Source organism: Pecten maximus, chromosome 8 (genome assembly GCF_902652985.1).
Source record: "Pecten maximus chromosome 8, xPecMax1.1, whole genome shotgun sequence".
NCBI classification, from domain to species: Eukaryota; Metazoa; Mollusca; class Bivalvia; order Pectinida; family Pectinidae; genus Pecten; species Pecten maximus.
The window spans coordinates 40,760,049-40,779,048 of record NC_047022.1 but is presented as its reverse complement, the minus strand read 5'-3'; the positions used below and the strand labels follow the sequence as shown (position 1 = coordinate 40,779,048).

The window sequence follows — 19,000 nt, the reverse complement described above, 5'->3', positions numbered from 1 at the left end:
AATTCAACCAATCAAAATCGAGTTTACAACAGGTGCTTGTTAGATACAAAATGGTTGCGGATGTAAACAAGATTTAATCCATTCGGCAAGCTGGACCCTTCACTCTCGTTTTCAATGCTAAAAACGGTTGATATGGAAAAGAAATATGGGATCGAGTCCAAGTAAACACAAGGCGATTGTTAGGACTAAATCGGAACCACAGCTGCGGGTCCCTGTGAACAGACACGTTCCCGTGAGGAGAGCGATCAGTGCGTTATCGGCACAGGGAACTGCTCTACCTACCGACTCCTTCAAATTCTCTCTAAAGAATTCGGAGGATCCACACTTCGAAATTCCCGAGGAAGAATACAAAGACGGCCAACTTGGAATTTCGGTACGTAGATGAAGGTTTTAGGCTCTGTAACCACACGATAATAAAATGTTTGGTGATGATTTCAGCTCTGTAGTAAAATGTTAGTCGATGGTGTCAGCTATAACGAGTAAAATGCAAGATCTTATATTATGAATTTGAGCTCTATAATAAAATGTTAGACGATTATTTGAAATCTGCAATGAAATGTTGGTTGATGATTTCAGCTCTATAAATAAATCTCTTTTTTTTGATGATTTCAGCTCTATAAATAAATATAATGTTTGTTGATGATTTCAGCTCTATAAATAAATCAAATATTAAATGATGATTTCAGCCCTATAAATAAATCAAATATTAAATGATGATTTCAGCCCTATAGTAAAACGCTAGTTGGTGATGATTTCACCTTTGTAATCAAGCTTTTGTTGATAATTTCACCTCTATAATGAAATGTTGAGTGATGATTTCACCTCTATAATGAAATGTTAGGTGATGATTTCACCTCTGTTATAAAAAAAAAAAACAGGTGATTTTTTTCCCTCTATAACCAAATGTTAGGTAACAATTTCAGCTCTCTAATATACTGTTGGGTGATGCTTGCAACTCTATAATGAAATATGTACCTTGGCGATTTCAGCTCTATTATAAAATGTTAAGTGATGATTTCAGCTCTATGATGATATAAAAAAATAGGTGATTTTTTCATTTCAAACCAAATGTTAGTTGATGATTTCAGCTCTATAATAAAATGTTCAGTGGTAATTTCAGCCCTATAACATAATGTTAGGTGATGATTTCACCTCTATAACATAATGTTAGGTGATGATTTCAGCTCTATAATAAAAAGTAGGGTGGTGATTTCAGCTCTATAAAATGTTTATTGATGATTTCACCTCTATAAAATGTTTGTTGATTATTTCAGCTCTATAATAAAATGTTTGTTGATGATTTCAGCTCTATAATGAAATGTTAGATGATGATTTCCGCTCTATAATGAAATGATTTCACCTTTGTACTGAAATGTTGAGTGAGAATTTCACCTCTATAATAAAATATTAGGTGATGATTTCAACTCTATAACCAAATGCTAGGTGATGATTTCAGCTCTGCAGTAAAATGTTTGATGATGATTTCAGCTCTAATAAAATCTTAGTTGATGAGTTCAGTTAGATGATGATATAAATCCCAGCCAGACTGAAAAAAAAGGTTTACTTCCAGAATCCAAGACATATTCAGAAAAAACTTCGTCGTCTTGGGAACTATGAGTTGTTCTGTGATCAGGCCTTCCCTGCAGACCATAATGCGTTGTTCTACAGCGATAGGCCAGAAACACAAGGTATCCTATGGAAGAGACCTAAGGTAAGTATTATGATTATAAATACAAATTATACTTTTCAAATATTATGCACAAATCATGAAATACAGTGTTTGTACAGAATACCAGAAAAATAAAAGAGTCAGCCTTGTAAAATATTGACCAGTTAGCTAGCCCAGGTTTACTACACAATAGGAATGGGTGATGGCAGCAGAAACATGGAAGATAGAAGTATACAATATAGTATGTTTATCCTTTGGTTTTTGTATGAAATAGTAGTACAGGTGTATAATAATACAAAAAACCTTCAATTTGGTTGGTTGTGTTTGTTTATATTTGAGGCGGTCTAGAGGTAGGATGCTGGCATGGGCTGGTGATCAATGGTTCTATACTTTGTTCCAGTCAACTCAGCTGTCAGGGCTTTTTCTGATGGCTTTTTGGGGTTGATAATGTTAAAAACTCAATTCACATTTAACCAAATTCTCAAAAACTTTAGTTTATTCCTGGAATGTTTCCCTTCCCTATTTACATTTTTTCTTTTTTTTTTTTTTTGTAAAAAAGACCCAACCCCAAACCTACATTGTACACTGTAGGAGAATTCTGGACTATTGCGTATAAGCTGTTAGTGCCAGCGACAGCTGTCCTCAGAATTGTTGTTGGCTGATAGCTAAATTAAATAGGCATGATGATTTTGAACAGTTATTTGTGAACCACTTTAAGACAACTATATGCTCATATCATTGCTGTGATAAAATGGTATATAAGAATTTTAAATTAATAAATCCACTAATATTAAAATGTCTCACTAAATTTTAATATAGACAAGTTTTAATCTTCATGTCACATTTATTCACTTATTAAAAAAGGATGAACTTTCATTAAGTGGCACTCTGCCCTATATCCACTCCGAATGTCGTCTGTCTCTATATAACCTTGGTGTACAATGTATACTGGTATTATATACCCAGTATTGATACCCAGATATCTGACATCATCTTCAGTAATATATAGGTAGCCTCTCTTTGGACTAACCTGTCAAGTACCAGTCTCAATTTTTCATCAGGATCTTGTTGAAGAGTGGCAGAAACCTTACCTTGTCCTAGATGGCGTTACCCGTGACGATATCAAACAGGGAACCCTGGGGGACTGCTGGTTTTTATCAGCTTGTGCTGCCGTGTCACAAAGAGAAAACTATATGAAAAAAGTAAGCTAACATAACCAAAGAACTGGAATTTTGTTTTGTGTACATCAGAGTATGTTTACTAACACTGTAAATAAAAAGACAAGCCATTTTCAAAAGAAAGATAAAAAGAGAGTAAGTGTAAAAGAAGCATACACATATAGATATCCAGATTATTATACTTATTGTACAAAGCCATCATTATGTTATTTTTAGATTGTTCCTGGAGACCAGCCGTTATTTGGTGAGGGCTATCAAGGAATTGTCCATTTCCAATTCTGGCGTTTTGGTCAGTATGTGGATGTGTACGTGGATGACCGACTACCAACTGTTGATGGAAAGTTGATCTATGCAAGGTGTACAGACCCTACAGAGTTCTGGGTGGCTCTAATAGAAAAGGCTTATGCCAAGTGAGTAAAACATGTCTGATGTAGCAGTCAGTTATCAGTCCATCACCATTAACCACTGGAGGCTACTACATTGTATGTACATTTTATATACGTATAAGTCCATCTGCAAACTTGTTAGGAACATATCCCTTAGATACGATCTCTTGTTACCAACTACATGTACTAAGCACTACAAATGGCTCATACCCTATATTTAATTGTATGATAGAAGTGTTCGTGTATGTTTTGGATTTTTGAATTTTTGAAAACAGGTCAACGCATTAATTATCCCTCATGGTGAAGTGGTTGGGTGTTATTATACCTGTTACGTTCGTACGTGAGTGTGTATGAATGGGTGTTATTATACCTGTTACGTTCGTACGTGAGTGTGTATGAACATATGTTTACCTTTGTCAGTACTCTAAAGACTTCATTTTTACAGTAAATGGATTCTCTTAAAGCTTCATATAATGGTCAAGTATGAGGATACCATGAACATGTTCAGGTTTCATGGTTTCAAGGTCAAGGACAAGGGCACTGGTACTAGCTATTATTTTGTTATCCCACAAGCCACTTCATTTTTAAATGGATTTTGATCAAACTTCACCTGGTATTGGCCAAGTACATGGTACAAGAATACTTCTATCAATTTGGTCTCAGGGTTTATAGCAGGATATTTTGTCAGGTATGATTCATTAATTGGTACTGAGGCAATTTCTATTGCTTGTGATGCCTCATTACTGCTGGTTTGTGAATTGCTATACTAATATGATTAAAAATGAATTCTGAAATGAAAAGAAGTAATAAATATTTTTAGCATGTTTTATACACTGCCTATGTAATCCCCTCAGATTGCATGGTTCCTATGAGGCTATAGAGGGAGGCCAGGCTATGAACGCCCTGGTGGACCTGACTGGTGGTTTGGCTGAGCGCCATGAGGTCATTAACAAAGACCCTATCCTGTACCGACTGGTGGACCGGGCCATCTTGTCTGAGGCCTTTGTTGCTTGCTCCAGGAAGGTCAGTTTTCTGTGAAAAGTAATACTATAAAGACGTACCTACCCTTGTATGTATCTCATTATCTGTTTGAATTTTAATTTTATTTTAGATTTACCTGTAGCCCGGAGATCATGAGAACTGCCAAGGCTAGCAATTAAAAACAACACAGTTGTTATGATATTGAACAGAAATTGGTATCTGAAAAATAGCGTCCTCTGATTGATAATGATTACAAAATTGATTAGGATTTCCTTCAGGTATAATGGTCCAACAGTAAAATTGAAAATTATACTTTTCTTATAATAATGCAAGTTCCCTAAAGTCAGATACTTACACAGAGTGCTTCCTTTGTGGAAGTATAAGCAGACTTACACTTTGTGTATGTAAAGTGCTGATATGTGAAAGAAAAGATGTAGAATATCAATGAATATTCATGTTTTAATTTGGTATCTCAAAATGTACACAAGCAAGTTCATCTTCCACAAATTATAGGAAATGAAAAAAAGTCAAATTACTTTTGTTTGATACAAAATGTTGTTTTCTGGATAAAAGAACAAAATACTCTTGATTTATGCATTCTTTATTTTTTGTAGGGAGATTGGAGATTAAGTACCATTGCTGACCCAAATGGATTGGTGTCTGGTCACGCTTACACTATCACAGACATCAGAAAGGTAAGGACACTCTACTATATTGTCCACCTTACACTATCACAGACATCAGAAAGGTAAGGACACTCTACTATATTCTCCACCTTGTTCTTGTTTGAAAAGTAAAATATGCAACACGACAATATTCAAATGACTACCAGGTATGTATGTTAGAAATATATGACAATTCTGTACAGAAACTGATTTGATATATTTGTATATTTGCAGATAAAACATGAGAGAGGGGAGGAGAAACTGGTACGGATCAGAAATCCATGGGCCGACAACAACGAATGGAAGGGATCCTGGAGTGACAAGTAGGTTTATTTATAGATCGGAGTCCTCATTACTCTCATCAAATCATTTCTGTTTCAAGTTTTAAGTCTTATGCCATGATGTGCTGTCTATCTTCTGTAAACCACCATAATCAAAATGGTATCTTTTCTGAACATTAATGAGTTATACATGATCTATAGATGGTCTTTAACTGAAAATGGGACCCATACTACATTGAAAGTGACCACCATGACCTCCGTTTTGAAAATCTGGCCATAAATACTTTTGTAGAATTAAAAGTTATAGGGTATGTATAGATATCAGGACTTTTACTTGATGTATTGTGTATGGTCCATAGAAAGTCCTTTACTGAAATAACTGTCATATAGATGTCCACTATATGTTTACACTGTGTAGGTATGTGTTATTGGACTGTAGTGTGCACGTGGTGAACTACCAGGTAAAAACCATTGATGTTTTAGTGATGTTAACTGGCACTGGGTGGATGATGCCACAAAGAAAGAGATAGGCCTACAACTGAAGGATGATGGAGAGTTCTGGATGTCGTACAGAGACTTCTGTAAACACTTCCAGGAAGTTACTATATGTCTAACGGGGCCAGACTTCGATGGAGATGGAACTGCTGATAAATGTGAGTCATGTTTTTATTTCAACATTTGAAATACTAATTTACATCTAATTCACATTTAAACATTTAATATAAATCACTATTAACTCTTTCTGAACCCCAGAAATAGCTGTAACAATTTCACTGATTGGCAAGTTGGAGAAAAGACAGTGTGTTCTTTTGGCTGTATAGTGCCAGTGGTATTACAGGTGTAGTTTAGTGACTGTATGGTACCAGTGGTATATTAGGTGTGGTTTAGTGACTGTATGGTACCAGTGGTATTACAGGTGTGGTTTTGTGGCTGTATGGTACCAGTGGTATTACAGGTGTGGTTAAGTGACTGTATGGTACCAGTGGTATTACAGGTGTGGTTTAGTGACTGTATGGTACCAGTGGTATTACAGGTGTGGTTTAGTGACTGTATGGTACCAGTGGTATTACAGGTGTGGTTTAGTGACTGTATGGTACCAGTGGTATTACAGGTGTGGTTTAGTGACTGTATGGTACCAGTGGTATTACAGGTATGGTTTAGTGACTGTATGGTACCAGTGGTATTACAGGTGTGGTTTAGTGACTGTATGGTACCAGTGGTATTACAGGTGTGGTTTAGTGACTGTATGGTACCGGTGGTATTACAGGTGTGGTTTAGTGGCTGTATGGTACCAGTGGTATTACAGGTGTGGTTTAGTGACTGTATGGTACCAGTGGTATTACAGGTGTGGTTTAGTGGCTGTATGGTACCAGTGGTATTACAGGTGTGGTTTTATGACTGTATGGTACCAGTGGTATTACAGGTGTGGTTTAGTGACTGTATGGTACCAGTGGTATTACAGGTGTGGTTTAGTGACTGTATGGTACCAGTGGTATTACAGGTGTGGTTTAGTGACTGTATGGTACCAGTGGTATTACAGGTGTGGTTTAGTGACTGTATGGTACCAGTGGTATTACAGGTGTGGTTAAGTGACTGTATGGTACCAGTGGTATTACAGGTGTGGTTTAGTGACTGTATGGTACCAGTGGTATTACAGGTGTGGTTTAGTGGCTGTATGGTACCAGTGGTATTACAGGTGTGGTTTAGTGACTGTATGGTACCAGTGGTATTACAGGTGTGGTTTAGTGACTGTATGGTACCAGTGGTATTACAGGTGTGGTTTAGTGGCTGTATGGTACCAGTGGTATATTAGGTGTGGTTTAGTGACTGTATGGTACCAGTGGTATTACAGGTGTGGTTTAGTGACTGTGTGGTACCAGTGGTATTACAGGTGTGGTTTAGTGACTGTATGGTACCAGTGGTATTACAGGTGTGGTTTGTTGACTGTATGGTACCAGTGGTATTACAGGTGTGGTTTGTTGACTGTATGGTACCAGTGGTGTTACAGGTGTGGTTTAGTGACTGTATGGTGCCAGTGGTATTACAGGTGTGGTTTAGTGACTGTATGGTGCCAGTGGTATTACAGGTGTGGTTTAGTGGCTGTATGGTACCAGTGGTATTACAGGTGTGGTTTAGTGACTGTGTAGTACCAGTGGTATTACAGGTGTGGTTTTGTGACTGTATGGTACCAGTGGTATTACAGGTGTGGTTTAGTGACTGTATGGTACCAGTGGTATTACAGGTGTAGTTTAGTGACTGTATGGTACCAGTGGTATAACAGGTGTGGTTTAGTGAGTGTATGGTACCAGTGGTATTACAGGTGTGGTTTAGTGACTGTATGGTACCAGTGGTATTACAGGTGTGGTTTAGTGACTGTATGGTACCAGTGGTATTACAGGTGTGGTTTGTTGACTGTATGGTACCAGTGGTGTTACAGGTGTGGTTTAGTGACTGTATGGTACCAGTGGTATTACAGGTGTGGTTTAGTGACTGTATGGTACCAGTGGTATTACAGGTGTGGTTTAGTAACTGTATGGTGCCAGTGGTATTACAGGTGTGGTTTAGTGACTGTATGGTACCAGTGGTATTACAGGTGTGGTTTAGTGACTGTGTGGTACCAGTGGTATTACAGGTGTGGTTTAGTGACTGTATGGTACCAGTTGTATTACAGGTGTGGTTTAGTGACTGTATGGTACCAGTGGTATAACAGGTGTGGTTTAGTGACTGTATGGTACCAGTGGTATTACAGGTGTAGTTTATTGACTGTATGGTACCAGTGGTATTACAGGTGTGGTTTAGTGACTGTATGGTACCAGTGGTATTACAGGTGTGGTTTAGTGGCTGTATGGTACCAATGGTATTACAGGTATGGTTTAGTGGCTGTATGGTACCAGTGGTATTACAGGTGTGGTTTAGTGACTGTATGGTACCAGTGGTATTACAGGTGTGGTTTAGTGACTGTATGGTACCAGTGGTATTACAGGTGTGGTTTAGTGACTGTATGGTACCAGTGGTATTACAGGTGTGGTTTAGTGACTGTATGGTACCAGTGGTATTACAGGTATGGTTTAGTGACTGTATGGTACCAGTGGTATTACAGGTGTGGTTTAGTGGCTGTATGGTACCAGTTGTATTACAGGTATGGTTTAGTAACTGTATGGTACCAGTGGTATTACAGGTGTGGTTTTGTGACTGTATGGTACCAGTGGTATTACAGGTGTGGTTTAGTGACTGTATGGTACCAGTGGTATATTAGGTGTGGTTTAGTAACTGTATGGTGCCAGTGGTATTACAGGTGTGGTTTAGTGACTGTATGGTACCAGTGGTATATTAGGTGTGGTTTAGTAACTGTATGGTACCAGTTGTATTACAGGTGTGGTTTAGTGACTGTATGGTACCAGTGGTATTACAGGTGTGGTTTAGTGACTGTATGGTGCCAGTGGTATTACAGGTGTGGTTTAGTGGCTGTATGGTACCAGTGGTATTACAGGTGTGGTTTAGTGCCTGTATGGTACCAGTAGTATTACAGGTATGGTTTAGTAACTGTATGGTACCAGTGGTATTACAGGTGTGGTTTTGTGACTGTATGGTACCAGTGGTATTACAGGTGTGGTTTTGTGGCTGTATGGTACCAGTGGTATATTAGGTGTGGTTTAGTGACTGTATGGTGTCAGTGGTATATTAGGTGTGGTTTAGTGACTGTATGGTACCAGTGGTATTACAGGTGTGGTTTAGTGACTGTATGGTACCAGTGGTATTACAGGTGTGGTTTAGTAACTGTATGGTACCAGTGGTATATTAGGTGTGGTTTAGTGACTGTATGGTACCAGTGGTATATTAGGTGCGGTTTAGTGGCGGTATGGTTCCAGTGGTATTACATGTTTTGTTAAATAAGATATTTAAGTCTTGATTACATTTTTAGTCTGTAAAAGACATAATGAACTTACATCACACATATTCCAGGCCATGTAGAGATGCTTAAAGGTGAATGGATCCTGGGGAAGACTGCTGGAGGATCTAGAAATGACCTGGCCATGTTCTCCATGAACCCTCAATATGTGCTCACCCTGTCAGAGCCAGGTAAGGTCACGACTATACATACTCACCTTGTCAGGTAAGGTCACGAATATACATACTCACCTTGTCAGGTGAGGTCACAAATATACATACTTACCTTGTCAGGTAAGGTCACAATTATACATACTCACCTTGTCAGGTAAGGTCACAATTATACATACTCACCTTGTCAGGTAAGGTCACGAATATACATACTCACCTTGTCAGGTAAGGTCACGAATATACATACTCACCTTGTCAGGTAAGGTCACAATATACATACTCACCTTGTCAGGTGAGGTCACAACTCTACATATTTACCTTGTCAGGTAAGGTCACGAATATACATACTCACCTTGTCAGGTAAGGTCATGACTATACATACTTACCTTGTCAGGTAAGGTCACGACTATACATACTTACCTTGTCAGGTAAGGTCACGACTATACATACTTACCTTGTCAGGTAAGGTCACAATTATACATACTCACCTTGTCAGGTAAGGTCATGACTATACATACTCACCTTGTCAGGTAAGGTCACAATTATACATACTCACCTTGTCAGGTGAGGTCACAACTCTACATATTTACCTTGTCAGGTAAGGTCACAATTATACATACTCACCTTGTCAGGTAAGGTCACGAATATACATACTCACCTTGTCAGGTAAGGTCACAATTATACATACTCACCTTGTCAGGTAAGGTCACGAATATACATACTCACCTTGTCAGGTGAGGTCACAATTATACATACTCACCTTGTCAGGTAAGGTCACGAATATACATACTCACCTTGTCAGGTAAGGTCACGAATATACATACTCACCTTGTCAGGTGAGGTCACAATTATACATACTCACCTTGTCAGGTGAGGTCACAACTCTACATACTTACCTTGTCAGGTAAGGTAACAATTATACATACTCACCTTGTCAGGTAAGGTCATGACTATACATACTCACCTTGTCAGGTAAGGTCACAATTATACATACTCACCTTGTCAGGTGAGGTCACAATTATACATACTTACCTTGTCAGGTAAGGTCACGAATATACATACTCACCTTGTCAGGTGAGGTCACGAATTATACATACTCACCTTGTCAGGTGAGGTCACAACTCTACATATTTACCTTGTCAGGTAAGGTAACAATTATACATACTCACCTTGTCAGGTAAGGTCATGACTATACATACTCACCTTGTCAGGTAAGGTCACAATTATACATACTCACCTTGTCAGGTAAGGTCACAATTATACATACTCACCTTGTCAGGTAAGGTCACAACCCTACATACTCACCTTGTCAGGTAAGGTCACAACCCTACATACTCACCTTGTCAGGTGAGGTCACAACTCTACATACTTACCTTGTCAGGTAAGGTCACAACCCTACATACCTACCTTGTAAGGTAAGGTCTCAACTCAACATACCTTGACAGAGCCAGGTAAGGTCACACTCACACTGGTCACAGAATTGTAAGACTTTATCAAACAATAAGTAAATATGATTGTAAAACACTTGTGACAGTAAATATGTCATAATTCACAGTAGATATTTGTCCTATATGTAGCTATCATCAAACCTTTGATAAATTCACACAGTTTACAAAAATTGTGAAGTTAAATTTTTTTTTTTTTTTTTAAATTCTGATTTCAATTTAGCCCTGGTATATTGTTGTATACAATAACACAACCTTGTCCTAATCTAATTATGTAAAGTCTATCTTCATGTGTGTACCCCAGTTGTTAACCTTTGAACTATGACCTGTGCTACAGATGACTTTGATGAGAAGAAGGACGACCCTGAGAGGGAGGGACTGTGTACTATTGTCATATCACTAATGCAAGAACACCGAAGGTCAAAGCGCAATGTCAAGGTCAAAAGTCTCCAAATAGGATTCTTCATTTATAAGGTAAGCTTTTAATAATGATCAACAGCCCTGCATAGTTAACAACTTACATGTACAATGTATCTTACATTAGAATCAATGATACCAGTTACCGTACATGTATGTTCAGAAAAATGTGATGTGTGTATAGGTTGTTGGCATTAAATGCAACACACTTCAGTATTACAAATAAAACTATATATATAAGAAAAACGAAGATACATTGTGGGGAGTTCTGTATAATCAAATATATCAGTTTGAAATGTTACTAAAACTATATTGATTCTCATCAACAGACACAGGACCCCACTGTGAAGCTAAACATCCAACATTTCCGCTATAATCGTGACTGTGGTAAATCTGGTGTGTACATCAACTACCGCGAGGTCAGTCAGAGGTTTGAATTGGAGCCAGGTCACTATGTTATTATACCATCCACCTTTATTGTCAGTGAGTCCTGCTTCATGCTGCGAGTGTTTGGAGAGAAAAAATTTAGTCTCGCTGGGTGAGTTATATAGCCGAAAACTGTTTTACTCCAAATATAACCCGACATGCTTCCATTGTATATGTGTATGTAGCCCTACAGGCTTCCATTGTATATGTGTATATAACCCTACAGGCTTCCATTGTATATGTGTATGTAATCCTACAGGCTTCCGTTGTATATGTGTATGTAACCCTACAGGCTTCCGTTGTATATGTGTATGTAACCCTACAGACTTCCATTGTATATGTGTATATAACCGACAGGCTTCCGTTGTATATGTGTATGTAACCCTACAGGCTTCCGTTGTATATGTGTATGTAACCCTACAGGCTTCCGTTGTATGTGTGTATGTAATCCTACAGGCTTCCGTTGTATATGTGTATGTAATCCCTACAGGCTTCCGTTGTATGTGTGTATGTAACCCTACAGGCTTCCGTTGTATATGTGTATATAACCGACAGGCTTCCGTAGTATATGTGTATATAACCGACAGGCTTCCGTTGTATGTGTGTATGTAGCCCTACAGGCTTCCGTTGTATATGTGTATGTAATCCTACAGGCTTCCGTTGTATATGTGTATATAACCGACAGGCTTCCGTAGTATATGTGTATATAACCGACAGGCTTCCGTTGTATGTGTGTATGTAGCCCTACAGGCTTCCGTTGTATATGTGTATGTAATCCTACAGGCTTCCGTTGTATGTGTGTATGTAACCCTACAGGCTTCCGTTGTATGTGTGTATGTAACCCTACAGGCTTCCGTTGTATGTGTGTATATAACCTGACAGGCTTCCGTTGTATGTGTGTATATAACCAACAGGCTTCTGTTGTATATGTGTATATAACCTGACAGGCTTCTGTTGTATGTGTGTATATAACCAACAGGCTTCTGTTGTATATGTGTATATAACCTGACAGGCTTCCGTTGTATATGTGTATGTAACCCTACAGGCTTCCGTTGTATATGTGTATGTAAATGTGTCACATATTCCTTGGACCTCTTTCCATGTAGAGTTATTGTGTTGTTGGTTGTCAGTATCAATAATCGATGTGACATTTTCCTGCACATTTCTTTTTATTCCATCCGATGTTGACTGATAAACATTAAACATTAAACATTAATGGTACCATGCAGTTATTGGATGTTATTTGTGGCTCATCATTTTATCCATTACTTATAGACACATGGTACAGAGTAAGAAATAATGATAACTCGTTTCCTTCTCCTTTATAACAGACCTAAAGAAGATGTACCTGTTCAGATGAATGGACATACCACGTCTGTCAAAGGTAGAAGTGGACCATTCGATGGACCGTTTTGAGAATGTCCCAGGAAGGTTCTGAGGATGTTCTGAGGAGGTTCTGAGGAGGGTTTGAGGATGTTCTGAGGAGGTTCTGAGGATGTCCTGAGAAGGTTCTGAGGAGGTTCTGAGGTTGTTCTGAGGAGGTTCTGAGGAGGTTCTGAGGAGGTTCTGAGACCCAGTCTGAGGAGGTTCTGAGGATGTTAAGGAGTATCGGGGGACTGTTCTGAGGAGGTTCTAAGGAGGTTCTGAGGAGGTTCTGAGTACTGTTCTGAAGAGGTTCTGAGGAGATTTTAGGTACTGTTGAGGAGGTTCTGGTGACAGTTCTGAGGATGTTCTGAGGAGGTTATGAAGATGTTCTGAAGGCATTCTGAGGGCATTCTGAGGACATTCTGAGGCCTAGGACTTCAAAAAACTACAGTGACATTCATTGTGTTGTGATTGTCAGAAATATTGATTAGTGTTTGAGGTTATTGTAGTGAGCATGCTACACCCACATTGTGTTGAAGACACCGGTAAACACAGGATTCTGTGTAAACTGTTTGGTTGATTATTGTTATACTTAATCATCAAAGTTTCCACTGTAGAACTTTGACATTACTGTAGTGGACAGGTTGTGTTGTACACAGAGGATATCTAATGATTTCATTAATTTTTTTTTTTTTGTATACATATTCAATATTCCACATTATTAATGAAGCATCAGTGAGATTTGAGTAATAGTTTTATACCCATGTATATTTATTTGTCTTGTTTCATAGCTTTAGAAAAACAAAATTGGTTGAGGCGTTACAGAATGGTTGTGGATGGGAACTTAATTGTTGGTCAATCATATCAATATACATCAGACTGCCGAATAACACTTTTGTTTCTGAATACGTCATGTAATTCTTTTCAACATTAAATGTATCATCATACATGCGTTTAGTTGACAGAATTTAATATTTCTCTGGGAAAATAATGCAATTGTACTATACAAATGTAATTGTAGATAATTCTAGTCACTAGGTTAGCATTTATAACAATCTATGTGCTCAAATTCCAATGTTTTCATTTGTGTGGTATCATATTTTATGATGTTTCAGAAATAGTAATGGTGGGGATTAATAATACATTTGAAGGTGTTTAAACAAGGTGTGATGAAGTGATGAGGATAGTGATGGGAGGAGGGTGTGATGGAGCGATGAGGATAGTGACAGGAGGAGGGTGTGATTAAGTGATGATGATAGTGACAGGAGGAGGGTGTGATGAAGTGATGAGGGTAGTGACAGGAGGAGGGTGTGATGGAGCGATGAGGATAGTGACAGGAGGAGGGTGTGATGAAGTGATAAGGGTAGTGATGGGAGGAGAGTGTGATGAAATGATGAGGATAGTGATGGAGGAGGGTGTGATGAAGCGATGAGGATAGTGATGGGAGGAGGGTGTGATGAAGCGATGAGGATAGTGATGGGAGGAGAGTGTGATGAAATGATGAGGATAGTGACAGGAGGAGGTTGTGATGGAGTGATGAGGATAGTGACAGGAGGAGGGTGTGATGAAGTGATGAGGGTAGTGATGGGAGGAGGGTGTGATGAAGTGATGATGATAGTGATGGGAGGAGAGTGTGATGAAATGATGAGGATAGTGACAGGAGGTTGTGATGGAGTGATGAGGATAGTGACAGGAGGAGGGTGTGATGACATGATGATGATAGTGACAGGAGGAGGGTGTGATGAGGATGGTGACAGGAGGAGGGTGTGATGAGGATGGTGACAGGAGGAGGGTGTGATGACATGATGATGATAGTGACAGGAGGAGGGTGTGATGAAGTGATGAGGGTAGTGATGGGAGGAGGGTTTGATGAAGTGATGATGATAGTGACAGGAGGAGGGTGTGATGAAGTGATGAGGGTAGTGATGGGAGGAGGGTGTGATGAAGTGATGAGGGAAGTGATGGGAGGAGGGTGTGATGAAATGATGAGGATAGTGACAGGAGGAGGGTGTGATGAAGTGATGAGGGTAGTGATGGGAGGAGAGTGTGATGAAATGATGAGGATAGTGACAGGAGGAGGTTGTGATGAAGTGATGAGGATAGTGATAGGAGGAGGGTGTAATGGAGCGATGAGGATAGTGATGGGAGGAGGTTGTGATGAGGATAGTGACAGGAGGATGGTGTGATGAGAATACTGATGGAAGGAGGGTGTGATGAAGTGATGAGGATAGTGACAGGAGGAGGGTGTGATGAAGTGATGAGGAAAGTGATAGAAGGAGGGTGTGATGGAGCGATGAGGATAGTGATGGGAGGAGGGTGTGATGGAGTGATGAGGATAGTGATGGAGGAGGTTGTGATGGAGTGATGAGGATAGTGACAGGAGGAGGGTGTGATGGAGTGATGAGGATAATGATGGGAGGAGGTTGTGATGAAGTGATGAGGATAGTGACAGGAGGAGGGTGTGATGAAGTGATGAGGATAGTGATGGGAGGAGGTTGTGATGGAGTGATGAGGATAGTGATGGGGAGGGTTGTGATTGATGGTGGTGGGAGGTTTATGGTGGGAGAGGGTGGGGGGTTTTGATGAGGATAGTGACTGGAGGATGTGATTGAGTGATGAGGATAGTGATAGGAGGAGGGTGTGATGGAGCGATGAGGATAGTGATGGAAGGAAGGTGTGATGAAGTGATGAGGATAGTGACAGGAGGGTGTGATGAAGTGATGAGGAGAGTGATGGGAGGAGGGTTTGATGAAGTGATGAGGATAGTGATGGGAGGGGGGTGTGATGAAGTGATAAAAGGGTGATGGGGGGTTTGATGAAATGATGAGGATAGTGATGGGAGGAGGGTGGGTGTGATGAAGTGATGAGGAAAGTGATGGGAGGAGGGTTTGATGAAATGATGAGGATAGTGATGGGAGGGGGGTGTGATGAAGTGATGAGGGTGTGAAGGGGAGTTTGTGATGAGTGTTGAGGGATAGGATCGGATAGTGACAGGAGGAGGTTGTGATGAAATGATGAGGAAAGTGATGGGAGGAGGGTTTGATGAAATGATGAGGAAAGTGATAGGAGGAGGGTGTGATGGAGTGATGAGGATAGTGATGGAAGGAAGGTGTGATGAAGTGATGAGGATAGTGACAGGAGGAGGGTGTGATGAAGTGATGAGGAGAGTGACAGGAGGAGGGTATACAAACATGGACGAGTGTTGGTGTACCTTTATAACAGTCGTACAGGTATACAAACATGGACGAGTGGTGGTGTACCTTTATAACAGTCGTACAGGTATACAAACATGGACGAGTGGTGGTGTACCTTTATAACAGTCGTCCAGGTATACAAACATGGACGAGTGGTGGTGTACCTTTATAATAGTCGTCCAGGTATACAAACATGGACGAGTGGTGGTGTACCTTTATAACAGTCCAGGTATACAAACATGGACGAGTGGTGTACCTTTATAATAGTCGTCCAGGTATACAAACATGGACGAGTGGTGGTGTACCTTTATAACAGTCGTCCAGGTATACAAACATGGACGAGTGGTGGTGTACCTTTATAATAGTCGTCCAGGTATACAAACATGGACGAGTGGTGGTGTACCTTTATAACAGTCCAGGTATACAAACATGGACGAGTGGTGTACCTTTATAACAGTCGTCCAGGTATACAAACATGGATGAGTAGTGGTGTACCTTTATAACAGTCGTCAAGGTATACAAACATGGACGAGTGGTGGTGTACCTTTATAACAGTCCAGGTATACAAACATGGACGAGTGGTGGTGTACCTTTATAATAGTCGTCCAGGTATACAAACATGGACGAGTGGTGTACCTTTATAACAGTCCAGGTATACAAACATGGACGAGTGGTGGTGTACCTTTATAACAGTCGTCCAGGTATACAAACATGGACGAGTGGTGTACCTTTATAACAGTCGTCCAGGTATACAAACATGGACGAGTAGTGGTGTACCTTTATAACAGTCCAGGTATACAAACATGGACGAGTGGTGGTGTACCTTTATAACAGTCCAGGTATACAAACATGGACGAGTGATGGTGTACCTTTATTAGAGTCGTCCAGATATAAACATTATCTTGGTATTTGCATAAAGTCTTTAACACACTTTTGTATTAAATCGTTCCTGATGTGATACATGTTTACTTCTAGTGATCTTTTCAAATATTTTTCACATAAAATGTGGGTTTATTTTTATTTGATAGTTTCTATTCATCACGTGTATTGATCATAGACTTGAATTTTTATGGAATTTTTAAGAATTTTATTGTTATTATTATAGATGGATGTAAATAAACCTTTATATTTTTGTAAATTTTTAACAAATTTTGATGTAAGAATGACTGTTTTTCTCTGTAAACCTGGTATCATCAGTAGTTTGTTTCAAGTCCATTTAAACTTTGTTAGTTGATCATTTAATTTGTTTAGTATTTTCAGTATTTGACCCTACATATATTACTTTCTGTAGTTTTGATAATTATAGAGAGTAACACTATCTTTACATGTAAGGTACAAAATATAACAGGTATGTGTGTATACAGTTATAGTCCTGTTTGGCCAGTTTGCCGAGATGAAGAGCTATACATTGGTATCCATTTTCAATGTCACATGGGTAAAATGTGTGAGAAAACAGCATCTTCTGAATGTCCACGAGACCCAGGTTCAGGATATCTATTTGAATATTTGACCAGTTATACAGTTACTAATGGGATCTGGGACATTTGCTATTTCTATTTTTCACTATTATCGTATGTCTGTTCTACGTACAATTTTCATCTTCATCACGACACAAAACAGTAATTGTTGAGAAGGGGAACGTTCAGTTTTCACTTTCCACATGTGATTTGATACATAATAATTAATTACTATTTATTCAGATTTGTTCAGATTTGCATTGCCTATGTTTAACACTGTTACCTTCTAATCCTGATAGTTCATGTAATCATTTATCTAAAATATACATTGCCAACATGAACAGTGATTTTGAACTGTTAGAAATAAAGATGTGGACCTATAAGAACCTGTGTGTTTCTATGTATACATTGATTCTTCAAAAACAACATGTGAAGAATACTGACTTCGTAACGAAACCGTAATTCTAACTCAAAATAGATAAAATGGGGACAAATATGATAAAATATATAGATTTGTATGGAGACCAGGTGTTCCAAAGGGTGAACGTCCCTTCTTTATCAACTACATCCGCCATACATATCTAGGTCACAACGACATCCGCCATACATATCTAGGTCACAACGACACTCACCATACAAATTTAGGCAAAATCCATGGTTAAGTCACAATCGCAAAATGAGAACTAGAGTAGTGACAACGGAAGCACAGCTATATCAACAAGCATCAAACACGACTGACTTCAAAACTAAATAAGAAATCGTAAATTTTCAAATGAGATCATGATGTCGACCATACAACCTTGAATTATTTGTCACATCTGTCACAGAAAACGTGACAATGGGAACAATTCCTTCAATAGGGAAGGACCTGGGACATCGTAGGTAGGGTAGCAGGGATGTAACTACCTAGAAATTGAAATAAAGCAGGAAATCATCAGGCTTATCATATAGCATAGTTCTAATCCATCCCATCCATCCATCTAAAAAGGATGAAAACATGGCAGGGAGGAAGATAGCAACCTCTAAAATAACAGTTCAGAGAAAAACACGTCGGGGAGGAAGATAGCAACCTCTAAAATAACAGTTCAGAGAAAAACATGGCAGGGAGGAAGATAGCAACCTCTAAAATAACAGTTCAGAGAAAAACATGTCGGGGAGGAAGATAGCAACCTCTAAAATAACAGTTCAGAGAAAAACATGGCAGGGAGGAAGATAGCAACCTCTAAAATAACAGTTCAGAGAAAAACACGTCGGGGAGGAAGATAGCAACCTCTAATAAGAGGCCCAGGGGCCTTAACGGTCATCTGACTCTAAATTAAAGACACTTATACTATTGTTATATGCATTCTCTGTAGCGAGTATAGTGGCACTGTTGGCCATGGTGGCCATCTTAGAATTTAAATCAACCGGGAAAATAACAACACTTGACCATGACTATCTCAGGATCATTTCTGGTAAATAAGAGTTGAATCCAACT

The 19,000-nt window shown here is 39.2% G+C and overlaps 2 protein-coding genes across 10 annotated transcripts; both read left to right on the top strand.

The window, feature by feature from the left end:
- Positions 1-31: 31 nt before the first annotated feature.
- Positions 32-17,906, top strand: LOC117333527 (calpain-A-like). Of its 9 annotated transcripts, XM_033892860.1 has the most exons (15): positions 32-373; positions 1,571-1,711; positions 2,731-2,871; positions 3,064-3,257; positions 4,088-4,256; positions 4,829-4,909; positions 5,114-5,202; positions 5,644-5,813; positions 9,124-9,240; positions 11,002-11,138; positions 11,411-11,619; positions 12,839-14,144; positions 16,103-16,675; positions 16,719-16,767; positions 16,860-17,906. In XM_033892860.1, exons 1-12 carry the CDS (start codon positions 146-148, stop codon positions 12,921-12,923), a joined length of 1,761 nt encoding a protein of 586 aa, XP_033748751.1. In that variant the 5' UTR covers positions 32-145; the 3' UTR covers positions 12,924-14,144; positions 16,103-16,675; positions 16,719-16,767; positions 16,860-17,906. The 9 variants fall into 9 exon arrangements, with proteins under 9 accessions (XP_033748751.1, XP_033748750.1, XP_033748746.1 ...); XM_033892859.1 differs by having other exon boundaries at positions 16,103-16,295; positions 16,676-17,906; XM_033892855.1 differs by having other exon boundaries at positions 16,103-16,295; positions 16,342-17,906.
- LOC117332327 (cysteine-rich, acidic integral membrane protein-like) lies at positions 14,648-15,455 on the top strand. Its single transcript, XM_033891213.1, has 2 exons — positions 14,648-15,023; positions 15,295-15,455. The coding sequence occupies exons 1-2, from the start codon at positions 14,648-14,650 to the stop codon at positions 15,453-15,455; spliced, it is 537 nt and encodes a 178-aa protein (XP_033747104.1).
- Positions 17,907-19,000: the final 1,094 nt, after the last annotated feature.